This window comes from Grampus griseus, assembly GCF_964374135.1.
Source record: "Grampus griseus genome assembly, chromosome: 18".
NCBI lineage: Eukaryota > Metazoa > Chordata > Mammalia > Artiodactyla > Delphinidae > Grampus > Grampus griseus.
This window is the reverse complement of record NC_139012.1, coordinates 67,534,237-67,558,156: the sequence shown is the minus strand read 5'-3', so window position 1 is coordinate 67,558,156 and position 23,920 is coordinate 67,534,237. Positions and strand designations below refer to the sequence as shown.

Sequence of the window (23,920 nt, the reverse complement as noted above, 5' to 3'; positions counted from 1 at the left end):
TAAATTGTCTTATATATTCCACTACATATATTTAGAACCACATCAGACTGCTTTAGTATTTGCTTCCACCATCAAACATAATATAAAACTCTTGAAGATAAAGTCTTTTGTATTTGTCAATATTCTGCTTACCATGTATTTTCTTCCTTCCTAACGTTCCAAGTTTCCTTTTGATGTTTTCTTTCTGTTTAGAGAATTTTGTTTAGCCATCGTTTTAGGGTAGGTCTGTGGGTGTCCAGTTCTCTAAACTTTCCTTCATCTGAGGTTGTCTTTATTTCCCCTTCATACTTGAAGATTTGTTTTTTGCTGAGTATGAGATTCTGTGTTGACAGTTTCTTACTTTTAGTATTTAAAAAATATTGTGCCACATCCTTCTGACTGGCATAGTTTCTGACGGTAAATTCAGTCATTCTGATTGTTTCCCCACTATAGGTAAGGTGTCAGGGTTTTTTTTTGTGGCTTTCAAGATTTTTTCTGTCTTTAGTTCTCAGAAGTTTAATTGTGACGTGTCTTGGTATGGGTTTCTTTGGGTTTATCCTATACGGAATCTGATTCTGTAGATTTATGCCTCTTGCCAAGTTTGAGGAGTTTTCAGCCAGTATTTCTTCAAGGATGTTTTCCACCCTTCCAGGGACTCTGATGATACTGTTAGATCTTTTTATAGTTTCACTGAGCCTTTTTTTTTTTCCTTCTGTTTTTTTCTCTCTTGATCAGATTAATTTCTATTGTGCTTTGAGTTTACTGATTCTTTCCTTTGCCACCCCCATTCTGCTGTTGAGCTTATCCACCAAGCTTTTTATTTAGTGATTGTATTTTTCAGTTCTAAAATTTCCATTTGGGGGACTTCCCTGGTAGTCCAATGGTTAAGACTCCATGCTTCCACTGCTGGGGGGCACAGGCTCTATCCCTGGTCGGGGAACTAAGATCCTACATGCTTCATGGCGTGGCCAAAATAAAAAAATTAAAGATAATAATAAATAAATACAATTTCCGTTTGGTTCTTCTTGATATTGTCCTTTGCTGAGACTTTCTGTTTCTTTGCTGAGGCTTTCTACTTTTTTCATTAATTTCAAGCATGTTTGTAATTCCATGGAAGCATTTTTGTCATGGCTGCTTTAAAATCCTTGTCAGATAATCCTAACATCTCTGGGATCTCAGTGTTGGCATCTCGATTGTCTTTTTTCATTCAAGTTGAGGTTTTTCTGGTTCTTGCTTTAACGAGTGATTTTCTTGTGAAACCTGGACATTTTTTTTATTATCTTCTGAGACTCTGGATCTTACTCACAACTCTTGTTTTAGCTGACACTCCTCTGGTTGAGAAGGGGGAGCACCGTCTTGTTATATTGCCAGGGGAGGTGTAAGTACAGGTTCTCCCCTTGGCCCCCATTGACACCCAAATGAAGGGGGACTATTTATTTATTATATTTGGGCAGGGGTAGGAGTTCTGGCTCACTACATGGTCTTCATTGTCACCGCAGCGGGGTGGCCTCATCACTTCGAGGCCACCAGAAGAAGTGCCTCCTCTGGCTCCATCCCTGGGAGGGGATGGAGCTGCTGTTACTGCAGAGGGGAGTGCAAGGCCAGCTTCCCCTGGTGCGGACTCAGGATTGGCTTTGGGGGAGGGAAGTCCTGCTCCCTGCTGGGTGTCTCTGACATCGTCCCGGTGAGGATGTCCAGGTACCTGATTCCAGCCTTGTGAGGGTGTGCATCTTGGCTCCCCACTCAGCCTGGGCTCTTGTCAGCAGGTGTGAGGTCACCATTCTTTCCTGTAGTGTTTGGTTGTAGAAGGGCAGTAGTTGTCTAGAGGATCAAATCTGGGAAGGTATTGCTTTTTGTGACCATCAAAATACTAATGAGTTTTACTTCAAAATCAGTGAATTCCAAATGAGTCCTATATTGGATGGACATAATAAAATCATTAGTTTGTAGATTTGGTGCCTTTGAGTTTGCACAAAAACAAAGCAACTCATAAGACTGCTTCAGGAGAGTTAGCTGTCGATAAAATGGATAACCTCATTCATGTAATTTTTTTCTTGGACAGATGAATTATAATGCTGGCATTATCTAACCATTTGGGAAACCTTTATTGAACAATCACAATTTAGGAGGCTATGGAGACACAAATAAAAGGCAAGGTTTCTGCTCTTGAGGAAATTATAACAATAAAAAAAAGTGGAAAACAGAACTGGAGAATCAACTGTGAATCGTGGAAATACACAACTACATAGAGACATAGAATTACAGATGTCAAGAAACATGTCATCATCCAGACATAATCTTGAGTCAAATAAACTCCACGTGTACATATTCTATAAGAACAAGTCAGAAGGTAGAAAGTACTGTAAATGGTCATGTTGTCTGATTGTGATGAGATTTTGTACCCTCAGTTTTAATCATGGCCCATGATCCTATTTCCTGCTTTTATTTCAGTAGAAGCATGACACTGGCTACTTGTGTGATCTTGGGCAAATCGCTTGTCTAACACTATTTCTTCGTTTCTGAAATGTGTGTAATCATACCCGTATGATAGAGTTGTTTGATCGGATTAAGCTAAGTAATGCACATGAAATTCTTATCACAGTTCCTTGCACATGGTAAAATGATAGTAGCTGATACTTTTGCTTTTGCTGTGGCTGCTTGCCTCTTTTTGTTAGCAGGCTCTATAATGTCAACAAGTTAAACTATGTTTTCTCTTACAGAGTGCCCCCGAGTCTGTACTACGCTGTTAGCTTAGGTGAACCTGTGCCTAGGAAGATAAACTGGCATCAAGGATATCAGAAACCTTTCTTAATAGGGCTCATGAGTGAACTACATAAAAAACTATTGACCCTTTTTCTGAAAATTCCTCTCATGCTTCAAACATACATTTTTATCACTAGCTTACAGAGAACAATAAATTATTTTATTGTCTTATTATAGTTTCATTAAGGATCTTATTTTTGGCTCAAGGCTTGTAACTTTAAATTCTTGTTAATGCTCACTGTCATTTTACTATTTGTTTTCTCTCATTTCTACTTGCATAAGCCTTGTTTTGTTCTGTTCATTTAAGTGACTTAAAGGCTCTCAAAACCTGGTAGTGAATGAAGTTTGTTTATTTACTTGATCGATATTGAGTGTTTACGCTAAGCACTGTACTGGGAATACTAATTTGAGTAAGAAATGGTTTCTGTTTTCAAGGCGCTTGTTTAGTGCAGATGTGACAGCGTCACTGTTGTTTAAACTACTGGAGAGGAGTCATCTTTAGCTTATTTACTTTTCCATGTAAGTCTTGTCTTTAAAATGTTGTATTTCACGTGCTTCTGAAACTTTCTACTTACATGTCCCCAGTTATCATACTGTCAGAAACTGAAGTAGCATACTCATTCAAGAGTGTAAGCCCTGGATCCGGACTATGTGGGCTAGGGTCACAACTCTACTGTTTCCTACCTCTGTGACCTTGGGCAAGTGACTGCTTTATGCCTTGAGTTCCCTCTCCTATTGTAAAAGTTAGGTGAGTCATTATATACTAAGTGCTTAGAACGGTGGTGGGCAGACAGTCAACGCTCAGTAAATGTTAGGTATTATTATTTTCTCTAAAACATCAGAAACAATCTAATTCTTATTTTTAGGAGTTCATTGTTTTATAATTGCTATTTTTTAGTCTTTAGTTTCTCAAAAACACAGGCTTCTGATGTTATTAAATACATTTATTAATATCGCAAAACTTTCTCTTTTTAATAAAGAATTTCCAATTTTTATTAACATGAACTCAAGAGGTTAGGGTTGCCAGGAAGTAAGAAAAATTTGGAAGGAGATAAATAAGACTGTATGAGAAAGTGGATACCTTTGTGAGCAAGCCTATATTCTTTCTTTAACATAATTTCCTAGACTTTTACAGAATGAAAAAGTTTTATGGGTTTAATATTGATAAATTTATATATATTTAAACATTTATTTTTAAATCCCTGAACACCTATATGATTGTGGTTTATATTTAAGTTCATGAGAATAAGGCACTTTAGAGTAAGAATAATCGCTTCTGTCTTCTGTTTAAAAATTGTATTTCTCAGAATCATAATGATAATTAATCTAAACGAATAAAATTGCTAAAGCAAAAGAAAATCTGACTTTTGTTACAAACACCTTAAAAATTTTTGTGTCCAAAAGAGGTATAAAGATTTGTACTGCTGGAGTAAATTCTTTAAAATTATCAAAAGGCATACAATGGAACAGTTTTATTCCAGCTTTATTTAAAATTTTAATTTCAAGTGAAATAATGTGATACTGATGGATAAGAATACAACCAAAGATGGCAAATCACCTAATTCACTTTCCTGGTTTGTTCAAGCCTCCAGGCACCAGTCAAATATCGAAGTCGTATAAGAAGTAGGTCCTTGCCCATCTGTAGCCAGCTCCAAAATGGAACTAATTTAGAACCTGCAATTTAAAAATAATTAAAAATAAATATATTTTCAGGAAACATAACAGTTTAAAATTGTATTTTAGAAGTCACGACCTTTGTGAGCTTCTAGTCACCTTAATTTAACTTACATTATTTATATTATATATGTATGTCTGTTAAACAATTCCTGTGTACATTTAAAAATGATTTTCGGGGGCAAATCTTCATGTTTTACACACTGCTTTTCAATCTCATGTACTACAGAGAATCAGATACTCCTCTATACATAATACAAGTACAGATTAATAATCTGAGATAAGAAAGCCAAGACAAAAACCCAACATTTATTCTAATTCTACCAAAGGCTCTCAATCAGATAAAATAAATACACCTTAGCTATAGGCCATCTTCTTGTCCAGTGGTTGTCAAATGACAACATGCCAAGTGCAGTTGACTGCATGAGATCTGCCTCCTTGAGCATGTCTTAAAAGCTTATATTCCTTGATTTTACCCCTTGGAATTGTTTTTTTGGTAAGTCAGAAGCAGACCTGCCCTGCCCTCCAATCTCAGGTAACTGGCATGCTGGATGGTAGAGTGAAGTGGTAAAGACCACAGGACGATCACTGACAATTTCCAGATTGAAGCCCAAATGCTCTAGCTTCTTTCTCTGTTCCTTTCTTCCCACCTCTCCCCACCACCACAAGCTTTACTGAGGTGTAATTGGAAAATAAAACTGAAATGTATTTAAAGTGTACAACATGATGATTTGATAGCTGTATACACTGTGAAATGATTACCACAATGAAGTTAACACATCCACTGTAATTAATTTAAATCATGGATAAGAGATTTAAATATCTTCAAAGCCAAAGTGAGTGGTTTCTCTAAAAACAACAAAAACAAAACACCTGGAAGTGAAATAAAACTTGGGAGGATCTAAACCGTGAGAATTTCAGACGGCCCTGCTCTAGTGGGGAGGCACCAATCGTATATGGCTGAGGGTTTGGGGATGATTAACAGAAAAACTGCTAAGTGCTGGTTATCGAGATTTAACACTCAACTCTCTGAGAAATGCAAGTGAGCAACTGATATAAAATGAAACATATTTTTACTTTTCCCCACTTCAGCTTCCCATAGCGTCTGTGCTGGGCACAGGTCAACAGACACATCCACCACGCTGATCCTAACGAGTCTGAGGCACCCTTTCACCTGCTTCCATCCCCTTTGGTCTAGGCTGCTACTATGGAGATTAGTCACACTGCTGTAAACTCAATATGCTTCAGCAAGACTCCAAGAGGTCTACAGAGCTTGTATGATTTCCAGACGGGTTCCTACCCTTTTTCTGTCCCTAAACATGTGAAGTTGCTTACTTCAACAGTGACTTTTCAAGAGGAGGCCATGCTTACCTGGGGGAGAGGTGACTTTGAAAAAGTCTCCAGTTAACTGCTCCTACACTGTGAATTAATTTAGGATCACTCTAAGGTAAGCAAAGGAGAACAATAGAATATATTTTAAATTCTAAACAGTGAGCGCTGTCTAAGCTTTTCTGAATAGAAATTATTCAGAAGTATGATAGATTTCACATTTTAAATCTTAGAAATCTTTACATTTTTGGATATATGTACAGATGCCAGTTAAAAAACGGCTGTGGATGGATTATGGACATTTGGAGTAAAAACAACTAATTCCTCATTTAGCTTTGCACAGTGGTTTGTAGGTACTCAAAACTCACTGAGTAATGAAATAATACTAAAAAAAATTGGTATTACAAACAATAAAGTTTATCTGAAGACTATTCACCTTGCTTCTAGCCTGAAATCACCATGATCCTGTCTACTGTACAAGTTTTTATTGAATTGCTTAGGCAAGCCAGTAGGCCTAATGAAGACCCTAAGAAGAGACTTCTTCTTCTTAGGAGAAGAAGGCATTTACAGAATGAATTATGGGCTTACAGAAGGCAGTAAGCCAGCTGGAGGAGGGTGGCAAGGATTAGTAGGCAGTACTTACTGTCTATGAAACTGCCTCTGAGTTAGGACAGCTGAGCTGGGGTGACAGTAAAGCCAGCTGACTTCACTGGACAACTGTATGGTCTGACGTCTTCCCCCACTTAAGATCAGCTGTAATGTAAACAATATACTCACCTTCAATTTCAGTCCAGTTGACAGCAATTTCTGCTATTGGGATCTTAAAGAATTGTGCTATGTAAAGCAGTTCTACATCAAATGCCCTGAAATAGAAAATACATTGCTATTTATTTTTAAAAAGACAGAGTGTAATTAAATCTCTACCTTGGCATATTTTAAAGCAGCTTACACAGCAGATATAAAGGCTTATATTGTAAAAGTGAAGGCCAGATAAACATAAGGTCAAATAAAAGCAAAGTAGTTCAGGAGCTTCAAGGCAAATAATATAACATCGCGTGTCACTGCATAACATATAAATGAGAAATATGGCATCTCTGTCACAACTCAGAAACTCTCAGAGGTAAAAACGGCCTCCTGGGCTCCAAGAGAAAATTTAATCCTGGAAATGTTCAAGATTGATGGTTTTCAAATCCCAACCTTAACTAGCTCAAGAGACAGAACTGATGGCATTTTCAACAGATTCAGAGAGCTGGTAAAACAGAACCTTGAGAAGCCCTAGGAGAGAATGTTCTCAGTCACTTCAGAGCTGCTTGATTCCATTCTTCTACCGCCAAAGAATCAAGGTTCCTTTTCTAAGTACGGGGTCCCTGTGGCCTGCCTTCCCTCTTCCCCTCCCCAATGCCATCCTGGCCAATACAGTACTGGTAGCTGGTGGAACTGAAAAGCCAGTTTAGGCTGGCCTGAAAGGCCTCGTGGGTATAACTACATATATACATAGGAATTAGATACGTTGTCTCATTTTAACATACACTTAAAATCATCTCTAGCTTGAATTCCCAGCTCAGCCTTCCTTCTACCTAGGAAAGACTCTTTCTTAAAAAGCTCCTCTTCAATCAGCCCTTTGGTTTTGGTCGAATCTGCTTTCCTTAACATTTTTGAATCCTGACGTAGAAGTTTTCCTGGATTTTTACAAAATTCTCTCAACCAGTTGCTTCCTTTCACTGGCATTAAACTCAAAAAGAGAAGCACCACTGCCTGTGCTGCACTTCATGCTTTTACTTGCCTCAAAAAGCACTGAAGTCTTTCACTGTTTTGCTTTCATTCTTGAGCCATGAAATGCCCCACTTTCTAGACTGCATGGAACACACTTCAGACTTCCCAGGCTTGGTTTTAAGATATGAGCACAAACAAGAAAACGCCTAAAATCCACTTCTATCTGATTTCCCTGATTCCAGACAATCTGAATTTGGAAGTTCTGTTTTCTTGGCTACAATACCACCACCATCCATTATGCAACTAGTTTAAATCCCAAGTGTTTGGATAATTCAATATGAAAACTATTTTTTTTAGAAACACTTAATGCTTTTCCTTATCCTAATAAAATATTTACCTAAGATGATAAAACCACCTACAAATGTGTTCTTTGTGTTTCTAAAAGGACTAAGTAAAACTTCCGTTAAGTAGAATTGTGACACTCATGAAAGAAGGAAATAATTTGAATATTAACCCTTAAAACTTTCCTTTAACATAAAACCAAAAAGTTACCTAATGGGCTGCTGAGTAATGCTAATTAATAATCAGATCAAGATTATTAAGTATTTCTCCAAAGATATCATATAGAATTAGTGACTTATCAAAGACACAAAACAACATAAAAATGATGAATGAAAAGGAGTGGGGTAAAAAAACCACCGATAAACTGAAATACAAATTAATTTTTTTTATATTAAAAAAAACTGAAAGGGCTATTCATCTTATAAACTATTGTTTTTATTATACACTTCTCCCCTTAAACATTTTAGAAGACATGAGATGTTTATTTAAAAAAAAAAACCCCAAAACAACAAAAAAACCACAAAACAAAACAAACTGCAGTTCATATCACCATATTACAAATAAGAGACCAATCTGTTACCAAAGGAAATATTATAATTAAAATACCAAGTACTTCTGGATGGAACCTTATGCCAATAAAGAGAAGCAGCATAAGGGTTATTCTCCTACTGAAATGACTTCTTGAGTTCTGGTAAATGTGGGGAGGGCAGAGTCACCACGTTTTCTTTTGTTATTCAGTTCCTGATACAGCTGTTACCTCAGGAACAGATGTATTTCTGAAGAACAAAGAGTGTGTTGAGACTCTGCTAAACATGGCACACACACACACCCTACTGCTCCCTCCTGAAATCCCACTAAAATTAAAACGACAATGATGGGATAACCATACGAGAACAAAGAGAAGATGAGAGTAACAACAACAAAAAAAATGTGAACGTTGGAAAGTAGCTAGACAAGTGGTAACTAGAAAGTAGACAACGGCAGAGGGAGAAGCCCAGAGCAGGTTAACGGGCACCACAGAGCCCCCGAGGCTCAGGCATCAAGGGCCCAAGTGACCTCTGTAAGTGGAGGTGCAGGTGGGCTGCAAACCGGAGGGCTCACTGAAAATCTGTATGAGATTCTCCTTTCTCCCAGCCGGTTCTGTGAATGCTGGCAGCCAGGATCATATTTCCTAGGCAGCAAATTGAAGGATCCCACTTTAGTGAAAATGACCAGCCCCAAACATAGTGACAGCTGGGAGTTACCCACACAAAATGGCCCCACTAGTTTAATTTGTAGTGAAATCTATCAGTCAGAGTTTGCTGACCACGCACCCAGCTGCTGATGAGCTAAAATTTTTAGCACCATACTAAAGATACCTAAGGATAAACGTTAATGATAAAAACAAACATAAAGAAAAAAACTGGAGCAACAGAAACAATGCAAGGAAAGAAGAAAATAAAGTGTTAGTGGAAGCTACTGTAGTCATGAAACAAGAACAGATTTTAAAAAATGAATACTAGAATATAAGAATTGCAGGAAATTGAGGTTTTGATAGCAGAAATAAAAATTTAAAAGGAGGATTAGATGATAAAATTGAGGAAATCTCAAAAGAAGAAAAATAGGAAGAGGGAGAGAAAATAAAATGAAAGGATCAATAGGGAAGCTCTATATCTGTTTTATAAGACAGAAGAGAGAAAAGACAGAGGAGATCATCGAAGAAATGAATAAAGGACATTTCTCAGAACTAAAGGACATGGGTTTCCAGACTTAGAGGGCCTCCTGAGTACTCAACAAAATGCATGAAAAAGAGCCACGTTAAGTCGCTGAATCATGACATTTCAAAACACTGAATAAAAGGCTTCCAAAGTGGGGTGGAAAAAACATGCCATACACAAGGAATCAAGATTAGATTATTGACAGAATTGGACTTTTCCAGAGAAACACTGATGCCAAAGACAACAGAGCAATGCTTTCCAAATCCAGAGGAAAAAGGATTTCCAACCTATAACTCTTTCTCCAGCTAACTGGTAAACAAGTGTGAGGGTAGAATCAAGGCATGCCTCTACATGTGGGGTCTCGCAGTGTCTTTCTCATATTTTTTAGGAGGTGTAAGAGAGGTGTGCTCTACTAAATTAGGATGGAAACCAAGGAAAACAAGATCTAGGACAGGAGCTGCAGCAAGCCAGGACACAACTAGAAAGGAAGAGTCAATGAGAAAGGCTTTCCATCTCCAAGAAAAAGATGGAATTGAGGCATAATCTGATGTGTCTGGGAACTTATGCTTCTGTCAGAGAGTGAGGACAAGTGTTAGATCCATGGTCAAGTAATGCCAGCAAAAAACTCCAGTTATTACCTTTAGAAAAACAAAAAGTACTACAACTATGTGGGTCGTATAATCCCACTGCATGCTACGGCTCAAATTTGAATTCTCTTTACCCAGCTACAACGATCAATGCTGAGCTAAGCAAACATTATTTTAGAACTGTATTAGGAGCATATCTGTGGAGGGTGTACAGGAGTTTAAGAGAACGAGATACTTGTCCATTGATTTCCTATTGTGGAAATTAATATCTAAAACTGAAAAACTGAGACGTAGCTATGCAGACCCATTGTTTTCAATGTGAAAGCAAACACCACAAACAAGCAGTAAAGAGATGAAAGTGACTAGAGTGAGGGAGCAGGAATGGGGGATGGACGGAGATGGGGCAAAGGACAACTGTTTTCTTGTTATAAGCCTGATGGAATGACTTTAAATTATAAACGTGAATAACATTGATTAAAAATTTAAAAAAATTCACTAGAAGTATATTTCAAAGAATCCATTTAAAAAATTATTCATAAATTGAGTCAAATTATACCTTAACATTAAATGGAAAGAATTTAGGTGAGGTAGAGTTCAGAGGATGGAGATTTTATATACATGTTTATATTTAACATTTAACGTTACCCATACTCAAGTAATTCGGAATCAAAGAGATGCCTGTAGTCTTTTAACTTCAGCAGTACAGCGTATACCTTGAAGTGTTGTAATACCTAGAAACTCTACTTGACTTGGATTCCCTGAAAGTTACGAGAAAAATTTCAGTGAATCTTTAGAACAAGTCCTCTTAAAAAAACCGTCTAAGGAGACACATATGGAAATGAGTGGATGCACAATTTGGTTTCTAAAACTTATGCTGCATAAGAAAAAACAAATCTGCTCTTCAGTCTTTCTTGATTGAAGTGAAGGAACAGAGATGTTTAAATAAAGAAATGAAACATAACTGTGGTGAAGGGTATACTGCTAATCAGGTTGATACATGTGTATTTGGTGTTCTCCTTTATGGGCACAACATAAACATAACTGGACCCTAAAGAGAGATGTGAGAGGCTAAAATTTTAAGTCAGGTCAGTATTATGCCAATCAAATTGCAAATAAATAATTAAAAAGGCATGCACATGAACATAAAATTTAAAGAAGAAAAAAATAAAAACATGTTTTTTAACTTAAAAATCCCATAAAACCTTGGAACAGTGCTGGCCAATACACTACCCACATGTGGCTGGCTACTGGGCAACTGAAATGTGGCTAGTCTGAATTGAGATGTACTGTACTCTGAAGACATAGTACAAAGAAAAGCATGTAAAATAGCTCAGTATTTTTTTCATACTGAGTGCATGCTGAAATGACTACATTTATATTGTGTTCAATATAGTATTAAAATAAATGTCACCTTTCTTTTTACTTTTTAATGTGGCTACTAGAAAATGTAAAATTACATATATGGCTTGCATTTGTGTCTCATATCATATTTCTGTTGGACAATGCTGCCTTACAACAATCCTGACTTATAACAGTCCTGACAAGGAAACTTCATAATTTTTAAGTCATCAACCCTAACCCTAATGTTCTCCATTTTTAAATCCTTCCTTTTGAACTACAAAGAACCTAGCTCTTTGACCATAGATGGAGACATAACAACTGACTGAAAAATATCTAATGCAGAGGGAGGGCTTTATTTCTAGAGTGGCTTCTTAATAAATAAGATCCTCTGATTTTGGAGTCCATTAACTATCAATATATTTTATTCTTTAACATAATAGAAACATGCATCTAAATTTTAAAACCAAATATACATTACTTAAAAAATTTTAATCTAGGAAAGAAAGATTCAAAAACATGTTTGATAATTTTAATTCTGAAACTACAGTTTCTTTAAAGTTATTTGGGAAGATTATATGACATCTCTTTCTACGGAGATAACAGATCTTTGCAAATAGACACATGAAAGTTATAGAGACTATAAAAATGAACATCTACTGGAATAATTACGCAGACTCCCACCATGAACAGAATTCACACAGAACCCAGTACTAACAGTAAGTATTCTTTCAACAGTATTTACTGAGTACCTATGATGTGCCAGGCACTCTCTTTGCTATACAATAAGCAAAATCAGATGGGATTCTTGCTCTTGTGGAGCTTAGGTTTTAATAGAGAAAAAGAAACATTACACAAATAAAACACTACAGATGTGACAGGTGCTACGAGAATGGCTTATGGCACTGCAGCAGCATACAATCAGGGCATCTGATCTGGTACAGAGAGTGAGGGCAGGTTGTTCTAACGAAGATCTGAAGGATAAGGAGAACTTGACGGAGGGGCAGTGGGTGGTGAGAAGGAAGAATCTGCACATGGAGACTCAGGTGGGCCAGACCGTAATATCAATACTGATACTGCCTATTGGTATCCCTCTCAAGGCCTTGGAAGGCACCGAAAGGAGCATCTGATTGATCACTTCTAATTTCTGAAGGGTCCCCTTGGACTGCAGCATAGGAACTGATGCCTTGGATTGTGGTGAAGATGAAGAGAAATGAAGGGACATAAAAGCTCAAAACAACAGGCCTCGGTCATGGGCTGGATATATGGAGGGGCTGTGGGGAAGGTTGTAATGACGCCAAGGTTTCAGGCTTCTATGTGACTGTTATTCCCTAAACAGGCTGGGAGCTGAGGCGAGGTCTGGGAGAAAGAGAGGCCGAATGCTGCTGACAGGTTCACTGAGACGGTAAGTCGTCATCTTAAACATGACCACTGGATTTAATCATAGGAGGGTAACTAGATGTTTAGATGGGAGGATGGGTGAGGAGTGAGTGGGAAGCGAAAAGATGGGGACACTGAATATGGACCACTTTTCCAAGAAAAGGTTCGCTGTGAAAGGAAAGAGGGCTAGAGTTGAAGGGGTGCTGGGGGCAGGGGTCAATGGAGAGGGTGTTTTTCTAATGGCAAGAGAAATTTAAACTTGAAAAAACTGATGGGAAAGATGTGGTTGAGAGAAAAGGCTAAATACACAGGAGAGAAAATAAGTGAACAGGATCGGGTTGTTAGAAGGTGGAAGGGGATGCAGAGGTCCAAGGATTGGTCTTAGGCAGGAGAGGGAACTTACTCCTGCAAAAGAAAGGAAAGGAGAGAAAGTGGGTACCCTCTTCTGCTTTGATATGTCTGAGCTTTTTCTTTTTTCTTTGAAGGAAAAAAAAGAAGCTTAAGGAAACAGGATGTTTTCAGGCCTCTTAATTTATGCTGTCTACAATTAAAGTAAATATATAACTTTATACCCTATGTTTGGTTTGAGGTAAATAAGAACCAAACTAGTAAGGGTACAGATTAAGTTTACATATATAAGTGTCAATTTTGTTTAAACCTGGATGTTCATTATGGGACTACAGGGCTGCTGCCCATTACCTGGAGAAACTGCTGTATGAGATACACCAGACACATTCCGGTTAGGAACCTACCATCGTTCAATGTGGAGAGATGAAAACGTCCGTGACGCTGCTTCTCGAGTTAATAATTTGAACCCACACTGTGTATCCCTGATTCCTTTGACACAAAGGAACCACACCAGAAAGTGGAACCCATACATGAGAAGAGTACGGAAGTAAGAACGCTGAAACAAAGACAAAATATAAATGACTTTTCTATTTATCTATAAAGGAGACACTGAAAACACCTGGCTGTAGACAACTGCAACTTAATACTTAATTGACTGGGTAGATATCACACATGAATGCCATTGTTCCATTAGCTGCACAGGCAAAGTCTATTCTAGAAACTGTGAGGACGCCTAATGCTTGGAGCTGGACAGAGGCTAGAAAAGTAGTTACTCACTTCCTGGAGGTGGAGTCAGACAAGAAGAATCACAATGCCTGTGAGAGTCAGGGCTTCAATGTGCCAGAAATGTACCACAGCAGTTGGAGGGCTGCTCTGAGCCAGGAGAACATCTCATTCACCTTATATTTTGTGCCCCAAACACATTTCAGTTTCAAAAAAAGGTGAGTTACCAGAATATCTTGGAAAAATGAAACACTAAGATTTCAACCTGAAGTATGATACCTAGCTAACGAGAATGCGATAGAAGAGGTACAGCAGAGTGTCACAGACTAGAAAGGAGTTTGAAACAAAAACCCAGTGTCTCTAACTATGACAGATATTTCTGATTAAATATATTTTAACAGGAAAGTTCTTTAATACTTTGGATATTAAACTTAAGTAGTCTAATCCTATCTGAGAATTCATTATTGTTATTAGTCATTAATTTTATTATTAGTAGTAACATGACACATATTCCATTATTCATTAAACAATGCAAACTTTAAAAAAAATCATTAACTATCACTGAATTCAAGACTTTCATATTTAGGATTAAAAAAAGATAAGATCTCTTAAAGTTTTCTATAATTATGGTAATAGACCCATGGAATGATATTTACATATGCACATAAGCAAACCAGTAAGAGTCTATGCAGAATATTTAATATCTCATCCTACTAAATAAAAGTCCTTTCCTCCTTTTGGATTTTCTTTTTCATTATTGTAATCTTTAGTATTGTTCTTCATTCACATGTCTTTTTCTATCACCATGGAACAAAATCATGACTCAACAGTGAAAAAATGATGGGAGAAAAGCCACGGAGCTGAGCAGGCCTATATTTGAATCCTGGCTCCATTAATAATTAGCAGGCTGTGGGCTTCCCTGGTGGTGCAGTGGCTGAGAATCTGCCTGCCAATGCAGGGGATATGGGTTCGAGCCCTGGTCCGGGAAGATCCCACATACTGCAGAGCAACTAAGCCCGTGTGCCACAACTACTAAGCCTGTGCTCTAGAGCCTGTGAGCCACAACTACTGAGCCTGCGTGACACAACTACTGAAGCCCACGTGCCTAGAGCCCATGCTCCGCAACAGGAGAAGCCACCGCAATGAGAAGCCCATGCACCACAACGAAAAGTAGCCCCCGCTTGCCGCAACTAGAGGAAGCCCGTATGCAGCAACGGAGACCCAATGCAGAAAAAAAAAAATAAATAAATTTATTTAAAAAAAATGATTAGCAGGCTGACCTTGAACAAGTTACTTCCACTCTCTAAATCCCACTTTTCTCATCTAGAATGAAATGCCTGCCTCACAAAGGTACTGTAAAGTTTAAATGAGATAATATTAAAGCCTTTAACCAAGTGTTTGGTACAGGAAGTAACAGAAACTTAATAAAAGCTTTTAATAAGGGAAGAAGGCTTGAAAGCTCACTTTAACCTCCTGACCACAGTTTCACTTGTGTATTAAATAGGGCAAGAAGGGAAGGAAGAATAAAATACTTATCTATAGGGTACGTAAAACAAACTCTTTGAAAAGCTCTAGCACTTCTCACTGATCACCTAGAATCGTTAGTTATGTTTTGATGTAAGTATGTCTTACCTCTCTAAGCAGATAGGGCAGAAACCTCATCTTAAAATACTTTGGGAATCTCACAACAGCTTGCTCAGTGCCTTTCATTTAAAATATTTCCAATAAATACTGGTTGAGTGATTAAACCTCCAAAAGAGCATTTATGCTTAGGAAAGGAACAAACAGAAATCGAAAGACAGAAAAATAAAAATTGGCCTTCCCTGGTGGCGCAGTGGTTGAAAGTCCGCCTGCTGATGCAGGGGACGTGAGTTCGTGCCCCAGTCTGGGAGGATTCCACGTGCCGCAGAGCGGCTGGGCCCGTGAGCCATGGCCGCTGGGCCTGCGCGTCCGTAGCCTGTGCTCCGCGGTGGGAGGGGCCACAACAGTGAGAGGCCCGCGTACCGCAAAAAAAAAAAAAAAAAAGGTAGAAAAATAATACCTATAAACTATTCTCCTTGAATGATTTTTAACATGATTTAGATGAGCTTACTAGTAACCAAATGAAAATATTCATGACTGCTTTTGCTTGGATGCTAATAGAAGATTTTTGTTTGTTTTAGGATAATGGCTATTTTTTTAAAAAACAGAAACATGTTGAGTTCACATGAGGACTTTAACTTATTTGATTTCTAACATATTGAAAAGCATAACAATATAATCTACAAACAACTGGAACTTTCTTTAATTTTTAAAACTTGGCAAAATATCTTAGAATTTAGAAGACATCTAAAAACATACTACAGGATAGACTTATTTAGTTAAATGAAGGTAACAAAGTCATAGAATAGCATTATATGAACTTCTGAAGTAGACATTTAAAAACATTCACTGCTTTAATATTAACAATCATCTCTAATGTTTATGAAATGTAAACAAAGAATTCAGGTGAAATTTAAAGCTGACTGGTAATTTTATTATCTTAAAAAGAGAAGTTAAAGAAGTCCTAAGACTTAAGCAGACTCTTCAAAAAAAAAATCTAAAGAGATCAAACAAACAGTAATGGATTCTATTTTGAATCATTTAAAAATGATAAGTTTGAGAATACCCAGACAATATAAACATGACTGTTTTAACTGTTATACAGAACACATGGGCATATGAACACTTTTAAGGATGCCTGAAAGACTCCCATGGTGCTGTATCATGCATGTTTGTCTTCCAAGAGAGCAACAGAACAGACGGTAAGATTAACTGAGAATATGTGTAAGGTATTTAGGACAGATAAGACTGAAAACTACACAGTTAAGCTACTGAAGTTGTTTACTATCTTGGTTAATTAATACTTTTATAATTTTCTCACTGTCCACAGATCGATCACCATGCAGGATCTATATTACCTATGGCACATTAAGAGAACACCCTAATGGCTGAGAAGTGGAAGGCCACACCGCACTTTCTTGGACACGTGGCAGATGGTTGTGTTGCCCCTTGGAGATGACCTTCTATAAGACAGGTATAGTTCTGTGAGAATCACCTGGACTTGAACTACAAGCCTACTCAGCAGGAGTTATACGTAGCATCTGCAGAGGACAACTGCTGATCTCTAGTCAGTGGACCAGTTTACCCTTTCTTTCTAGAGTAGCAGCCAATTCTGTAGGGTCCAAAAGCACTATGTCAGTAACTAAGTTTTACAGATGGAGGAATGGATGGATAAATTATAAAGATAAATTATAAACGCATAGATCCTGGAATAGATCCCTTGGTGACTGGTTAAAAGCATCACTAGGTAAAAGAAGGTTCAGACCATAGCACAGCCTCATCTTACTCTTCTGGAAAAAAATTAAGAGAGTTTTCAACCAATGGAAGTTCTAAGTGAGAGAATTTGCACCGTTAAAAACAAAATCAAAAACCACAGTTCTTTTCTACTGCCACCAACAATACAGGTCCCAACTATTTCTTGCCTAGATTACTTCAACTGCTTCCTAATTACTGCCTCCTATTTCTCCAACCCTTTTTCCTTTCCAAGTAGATAATCCTCTTTTCCCCTATCTATATATATATTTTAAAAAAGGACCAAATTTACTCACAAAACCCTTAAATTAACATCAGTCTATTTTCATTAAGTGTTTTTTACACAATTATACTGTATTTACAATATCATACTGTTTTTTCTCCATACAACCTAATATTTTAGTATTTCCCAACATGATTATACAGTCTCCATTATCATCTATTTTATCACTGCACGAAATTTCGTCCAGGGGAAATATGTACACTTTCTAGTGTTGGGATTTAGTATTTTATAGTTTCTAGTATTTCACAATGATAAATAATGTGCTGAACATTTCGCACATGCACTTTTTCTTTCCTTATCTCTTGTGTATCAGTAAAGTGATGAAGTTGGACTAGCTAATCTCTAAACTCTTTCAGTGTTAAATTTCTAGGAGTTTGATTCTCTATGGTTAACAGATTAACCTTTTTGAAACACCCATAACAGTCCATAGGGTTATAAAGTTACATTTGGACTAGATGCTGAAGATGTTAAAATTATTTATTTCTTAAAAAAAGGAGGGGCTTCCCTGGTGGTGCAGTGGTTGGGAGTCCGCCTGCTGATGCAAGGGACATGGGTTCGTGCCCTGGTCTGGGAAGATCCCACATGCCACGGAGCCTGCGCGTCCGGAGCCTGTGCTCTGCAACGGGAGAGGCCACAACAGTGAGAGGCCCGCGTACCGCGAAAAAAAACAAAAACAAAAAAAGGAAAGTTCAGGTTTCCACATTGAAGCAAAATCCTTAAGGGATTTTATGACTCTGCCATCAGTATATCTTGGGGAAAAAATGAGAATATTTTCATGTCCTACTTCAGAATCACTAAGGGAAAGGTTCAATCTTTTATTCTGCTGGTTCTCAAACTCTGGTATGCATAGGGTGACCTGGGAAACTGTTAAAAAGGCACATTCCTGGTCCCGTGGCTAGAGTCTGACTTAGTGTCTGGGATTGGCCTAAGAACATGCATTAAAGGAAAAACAAACAAACAAACAAAACACCCCAGATAATTTTGAGCTTGCACTGAAAATATGGCTTTATTCTTGATCTACTTGACCAATCTAGTAGATGAACTGTTAAGAATATAATGGACAGTTACGGAGCTTGATACATTAGGTCTACGTTTTCAAGTGAAAAAATAATTAAAATAGAAAATACTACATAGAGTAGTTCCTTATTATATTTTTTTCCTCAAAGTTACTCCAGCTTCTTAGCCTGATCTGTAAATTACAACCTGAAGAAGTTAATGTCTTCAGTGATTTTTTTGAATATACTAAAAAGGGCAGTACAACTTTACAAATCTGAAGGTATAATGCTTTTCTAAGAGGAACAGTTAAAAACAAATTTAAACTTTGAATAAAACTTAAAATATAGTACTTAAGTGTGCTGACATGAGAAAAACTAAAGGCAAGTTGATAGGTTCAAAAATGGATCATTTGGAGAAATTTGCCTTATATAATAACTGAATGGGGACTCTCTTTGTGTCTTAAAAAAAGAGCTGCTTGTATCCAAAATCGAAGTGAAGTCTACATCCTCCCTGTATACTCATGAAAAAAAAAAAAAATCAATTCCTGAATATGCTAATCCTTTCTTCTGAAAGGAACCTCATCTTTATGAGATTAAGTATGAAAGCTTATCTCATGCTAATGTATATGTAAAAAAGGAGAAAACTGATCCATGATGAAAGCCTCACCTGAGCAATTGATTGTTTTTCCAAATGAGCTCGAGATCCACATGCAATAGCCATTTGATCCTGAGGAAAAAAGCAGTGAAATAAGTATCATTAATAAAAATATTTATTTTCAATGTGAATACCTCATTTTTTAGAAACTATTTTTTAAAAAAGTAACATTAAATATCTTTAAAGGTTTACTGAGGAATTCAGAATATGTACAACTTAAACAACTCTAATTGTATTTACCAAGATGACACTATTCAGGGCTAAATATAAGGGGCATGCATTATTTCAAAAGTCATACATTTAAGTGATTTTTCTAATTGAAAATACTGTATCAATATAATTATAAGAAAAAGTAGTAGTATTAGAAAGAAAAGGGTTATCTGTAGATGGTATTTTATATATAATCATTACATTATGGAAACCCAAGAATATCAACTGAAAACCTACTACAAACAATAAGAGAATGTAAAAAGATGAGTGGGCACAAAATGAATATATATATATAATATTTTAGCCTTCATATGTACAAACAGTGATCAGAAGATATAATGGAAGAAAAGACAGTATTTATAACATCAATAAGAAAAATCTATAAACTTTACAAGAAATGTGGCAAGATCTAAATAAAGGAAAGATATAAACGCAACCAAAGGAAACAAAAAAATCCAGCCACAGAGGGCATGCCATGACCATGGATGAGAGGATGCACTGACAGCACTGAAAAGGCAATGCTCATTAAGCTAATCTTTAAATTTAATGCCATACCAATGAAAACATAAAAATAACTTTTCATTGATTTAGACAAGCTGATTTGGAAGTTAAAGAACGAAGAAGAGCCGAGAAAATTCTAAGAGTGATGAAGGACTAGCTCCAGAGGATTTAAAAATACATCATAGGGCTTCCCTGGTGGCGCAGTGGTTGAGAGTCCACCTGCCGATGCAGGGGACACGGGTTCGTGCCCCGGTCTGGGAAGATCCCACATGCCGCGAAGCGGCTGGGCCCGTGAGCCACGGCCGCTGAGCCTGCACGTCCGGAGCCTGTGCTCCACAACGGGAGAGGCCACAGCAGTGAGAGGCCCACATACCGCAAAAAAACAAAAAACAAAACAAAACAAAAACTCAACATTTATAGTAACAATGCAGTAAATTGGGTTAGGATTAGAAAAAAAGATGACATCAGAACTCCTTTCCTTTTCAGAGGACCTGGATTTATAAGAGGAAGGTTCAGATTTTTTTTCCAGTGTATGGTTTGGTTCACCCCCTGACTTTGGCTGAATCATTTAACTTTTCTTTGCCCCACCACAGAATGACATATAGGCAGCTAACAATCTGACACCTTCCACTCTCCCTCCCACTCTTGGGTCCCCAAGGTAGAGAAATAATGCGGGAGAAATATATCAAGTCTCCGTAGATTCTCTGGAGAGAACTAGGATATCAAACCCAAGAATTTCACCAGTTGGACTTTTCTTTTAGCTTATCATGATTTACTAAGAGATGAAAAAAGACATACTTTTTTTAGTAAGAGTGAATATGTAACATATCCAATAATAATTTAATAATTTCACTGTCCAAAATCACTTTGATTTTGGACATGCTCTACATCTGTGTCAGCCAATAAGGTAGCTACTAACCACATGTATTTGCAATGTGGTGAGACTGAAGAAGTAAAATTTTATTTAATTTTAATTGACTTAAATAGCCACATGTAGCTACTGCTTTGAACAGCACAGGTAAAAGGGATATTTGCAAAACTAATTCTTTTAAGAATGATATTAGTTAATTTATTTAGTATCTTGAAAAAACAAATGGGAGTGGGTGATGGTGGAGGAAGAAACAATATTTCACAAACTATGAAATTAAATAGATATTTATTCCTAGGAAAAGAAATATGAGATGGATTTTTATAATTATTATTAAATTTTCTGGGTTTTGGATGTTTTGCTTTAATAGGTTTTCTATGTGTGGTGTTTTAAATTGTTTACTTTTTGAATGATCAGGAATTATTTTAACAAATATATAATAATATTTTAACAAATATAATAATTAAGTTTAAATTTGGTCTATTTCATTCATGGATAGTTCCATTTATTGATCTTATTTTGGCCCTCAATTTGTTTTCTTAAATCTGCAATTGTCATCTCACCTTCAAATTGCCCGTGTTGCTGAATTCTTACTTTCATTAAGTATTATTTCTTTAGCAAAAATTTCTTTCTGCAACTGTCATCTCACCTTCAAATTGCCTGTGTTGCTGAATTCTTACTTTCATTAAGTATTATTTCTTTAGCAAAAATACTCTTGTGTAATTTTAGCCTTTTCCTTGGATTACACTGGCTTTCAGATGGGGTTTATCTTCCTTTTGTATGAAACTTTCTTTAATTCTTTTTCTGTAGTAATATGTTGGTGTAGCTGCCATTTATTTCTTTTCATTTTGTCATGATTAACATGGGTAGCTCTTGTACAGTATAGGTGAATTCTCCTTGATAAACTTCTACCTTTCGTGATACCTATTTTTCCCTTCTGAACTAGAGTCTCAAGGCCTGAGGATTATACTTGGTGGTGGCGGGCAGCACCCTAAAGCTCTATGTAGCTTTCCTGGGTTATCTGGGTTCCTTGCTGTTGTGAGATTTTGTCGTACCCTGTACAAGGACAAGGGTACACTCCTCTGAGGAATGGATCCAATCACGTGGATCTGTGATCAACCCAAACCCAGTCTGAGGCCAGGACAATGGTGAGCCCTAGCAATTTCCGCTTCTGCTAGAATCCTGGGATATGGTTGTCTATGGGTGCTAACTCATTCTTGAAGTCTGATTCTTTCTAGATTGGGAATATTTTTAAAAACGCTCAGAATTTGATAAATTCATCTTCTTTCTCTAAATGGCTTTTAAGAGGTGGGAATGGCACCAAGATTTTCTTTCTTTCCTCAACCTCTATTTTTTAAAACAAATGTTGATACTGGCTTTATTCATAATTGCCAAATGCTGGAAAACAGTCCAAATGTCCTTCAACAGTTGGACGGATAAAGAAACTGTGGTACACCCATACAATGAAATATTACTTAGTGATTAAAAGGAACAAATTGCTGATATACATAGCAATTTGGATGAAAGTCGAATGTATTATACTGAGTGAAAGTCAACCTCCACTTTCTGAAGTTATGGCACGAACTTACACATAATCTTTTTTTGAGAGACTGCTGCTTGTGTTTTGTTTTTGTTTGTTTCATCAAAAACAAGAGTCTGGTGATCCAGTTTCATTTCACATCTTTACCCAGAAGTCTCAGTCTATGCTTTTAAATAAAAGACTTAGCTAAATATGCATGATAAATATTAAAACTCTGGTAGAAGTAAAGCAATTTAAAATTGAGACGGACAGAATATTAAATAAGTAATTGTCAAGTGAATCTCAGAAAATCAGCAAATGTTTATAATAAAATATTAGCTCTTCTGTGGGACTGTATACAGGAATTTCACACCAAAAAAAAAATCTCCCAATTGTTTAACTTACAGGTAAATATCATTTTAACTTTACTTTAGACCCCCTCTATTCTTTAATGAATATTGTTTAAACTATATTCTTATACTCACAGGCCAAGGCTGTAGATCATTCAGTCCTTTTTCTAATTTCTCAATATCTGGAAACTTTGTGGCTCCATCAGCATCTGCCATGAGGATCTTTTCTCCTCGAGAACTGAATACACCCTGGATTTAAAAATTTCAAAGAAAACAAAGTTGCTTAAAATCAAGGTTAAATTCGGTGACATATCAGTTTGTTAAATTCGGTGACATATCAGTTTGTACTTAAAATATCCAAGAATTAAATATTAGGTATGAAATGGCAGAAAAAGGCCGAAGTTCACTGAACGTAAATTACATTGATAAGATCTTTCCAAAAGTAGCTAATGTCTATTTCATGATTTTTAAAACTTTGTGAAGTCATACTATTAATACCTTGGAAAATATCAAGATAAGAAAATAGATTTGGATAAGTTAAAGATATGCTGCATCAGTAAGAATAAAAATGTAAAATATCTATCATAAATATTATATCTGTATTGTATATGTATTATGCTGCATAAAAGGGATCAGGGGTCCTTACAGCAGCATAGGAAGAACAAAACATAGATAGCTTTGCTATGACATGCATCATAACATGATAGATCTTCACTATCTTTTATTATGGAATCTAAAGTTTTTAAATTAATTGTTGAATAAAGAAATGTGGAATGTCACTAAAATTTAGAAAGTATGGATATATTCAAATGTTATTTTGCTATCTGAGGCATCTGACACTTAGCAAAATTACGCCATTCAATTTTGAATTGATTGGTCTTTTGGGCAGAATATGGCTCTACGAGTGTATATTTCACTCAGAAATAAACTATGCATCAACTCTTCACTTGATCTTAGCCAAAAGGCCAAAAAGTGATTTACGCATCAACTCTTAATTTCATGGTGCATGTGAGTGAATACAGTGTGTCTTAAGTGTAAATATATTTATGGTTTGATACAGAATACAGCTTTGATGTCACTCAGCAGTGTGGCTATAGATAAGATGTATGTATACAAATCTAGACAAATTTGATCAATTATTGTATAGTATAAGGCTAATTAGTATCTGTAATTTTCTTTATCATATCTGTTAGAATATGGGTAAAAAAGCAGAAATAAAAATGTTATATTTAATCTATAAACGTTATTAAGTTTTGGAAAAGAGTAAACATTACAAGGCACAAAATCTGTAGCTACACGTTTGAAATAAAAAAAACGATAAAGGACTATTTCA

General features: G+C 36.6%; 1 protein-coding gene across 1 annotated transcript in view; it reads right to left on the bottom strand.

Moving 5' to 3' along the window:
• Nucleotides 1–4,209: 4,209 nt before the first annotated feature.
• Nucleotides 4,210–23,920, bottom strand: part of ALG5 (ALG5 dolichyl-phosphate beta-glucosyltransferase) — a 33,539-nt gene continuing 13,828 nt past the window's right edge. Inside the window, exons 6-10 of the mRNA XM_082675530.1 lie at nucleotides 22,723–22,836; nucleotides 19,152–19,211; nucleotides 13,555–13,706; nucleotides 6,523–6,608; nucleotides 4,210–4,416 (exon numbers count right to left, since the gene is read on the bottom strand). Of these exons, the coding sequence (XP_082531656.1) occupies nucleotides 4,301–4,416; nucleotides 6,523–6,608; nucleotides 13,555–13,706; nucleotides 19,152–19,211; nucleotides 22,723–22,836 (528 nt within the window). The 3' untranslated portion in view covers nucleotides 4,210–4,300. The remainder of the gene's footprint in view (nucleotides 4,417–6,522; nucleotides 6,609–13,554; nucleotides 13,707–19,151; nucleotides 19,212–22,722; nucleotides 22,837–23,920) is intronic.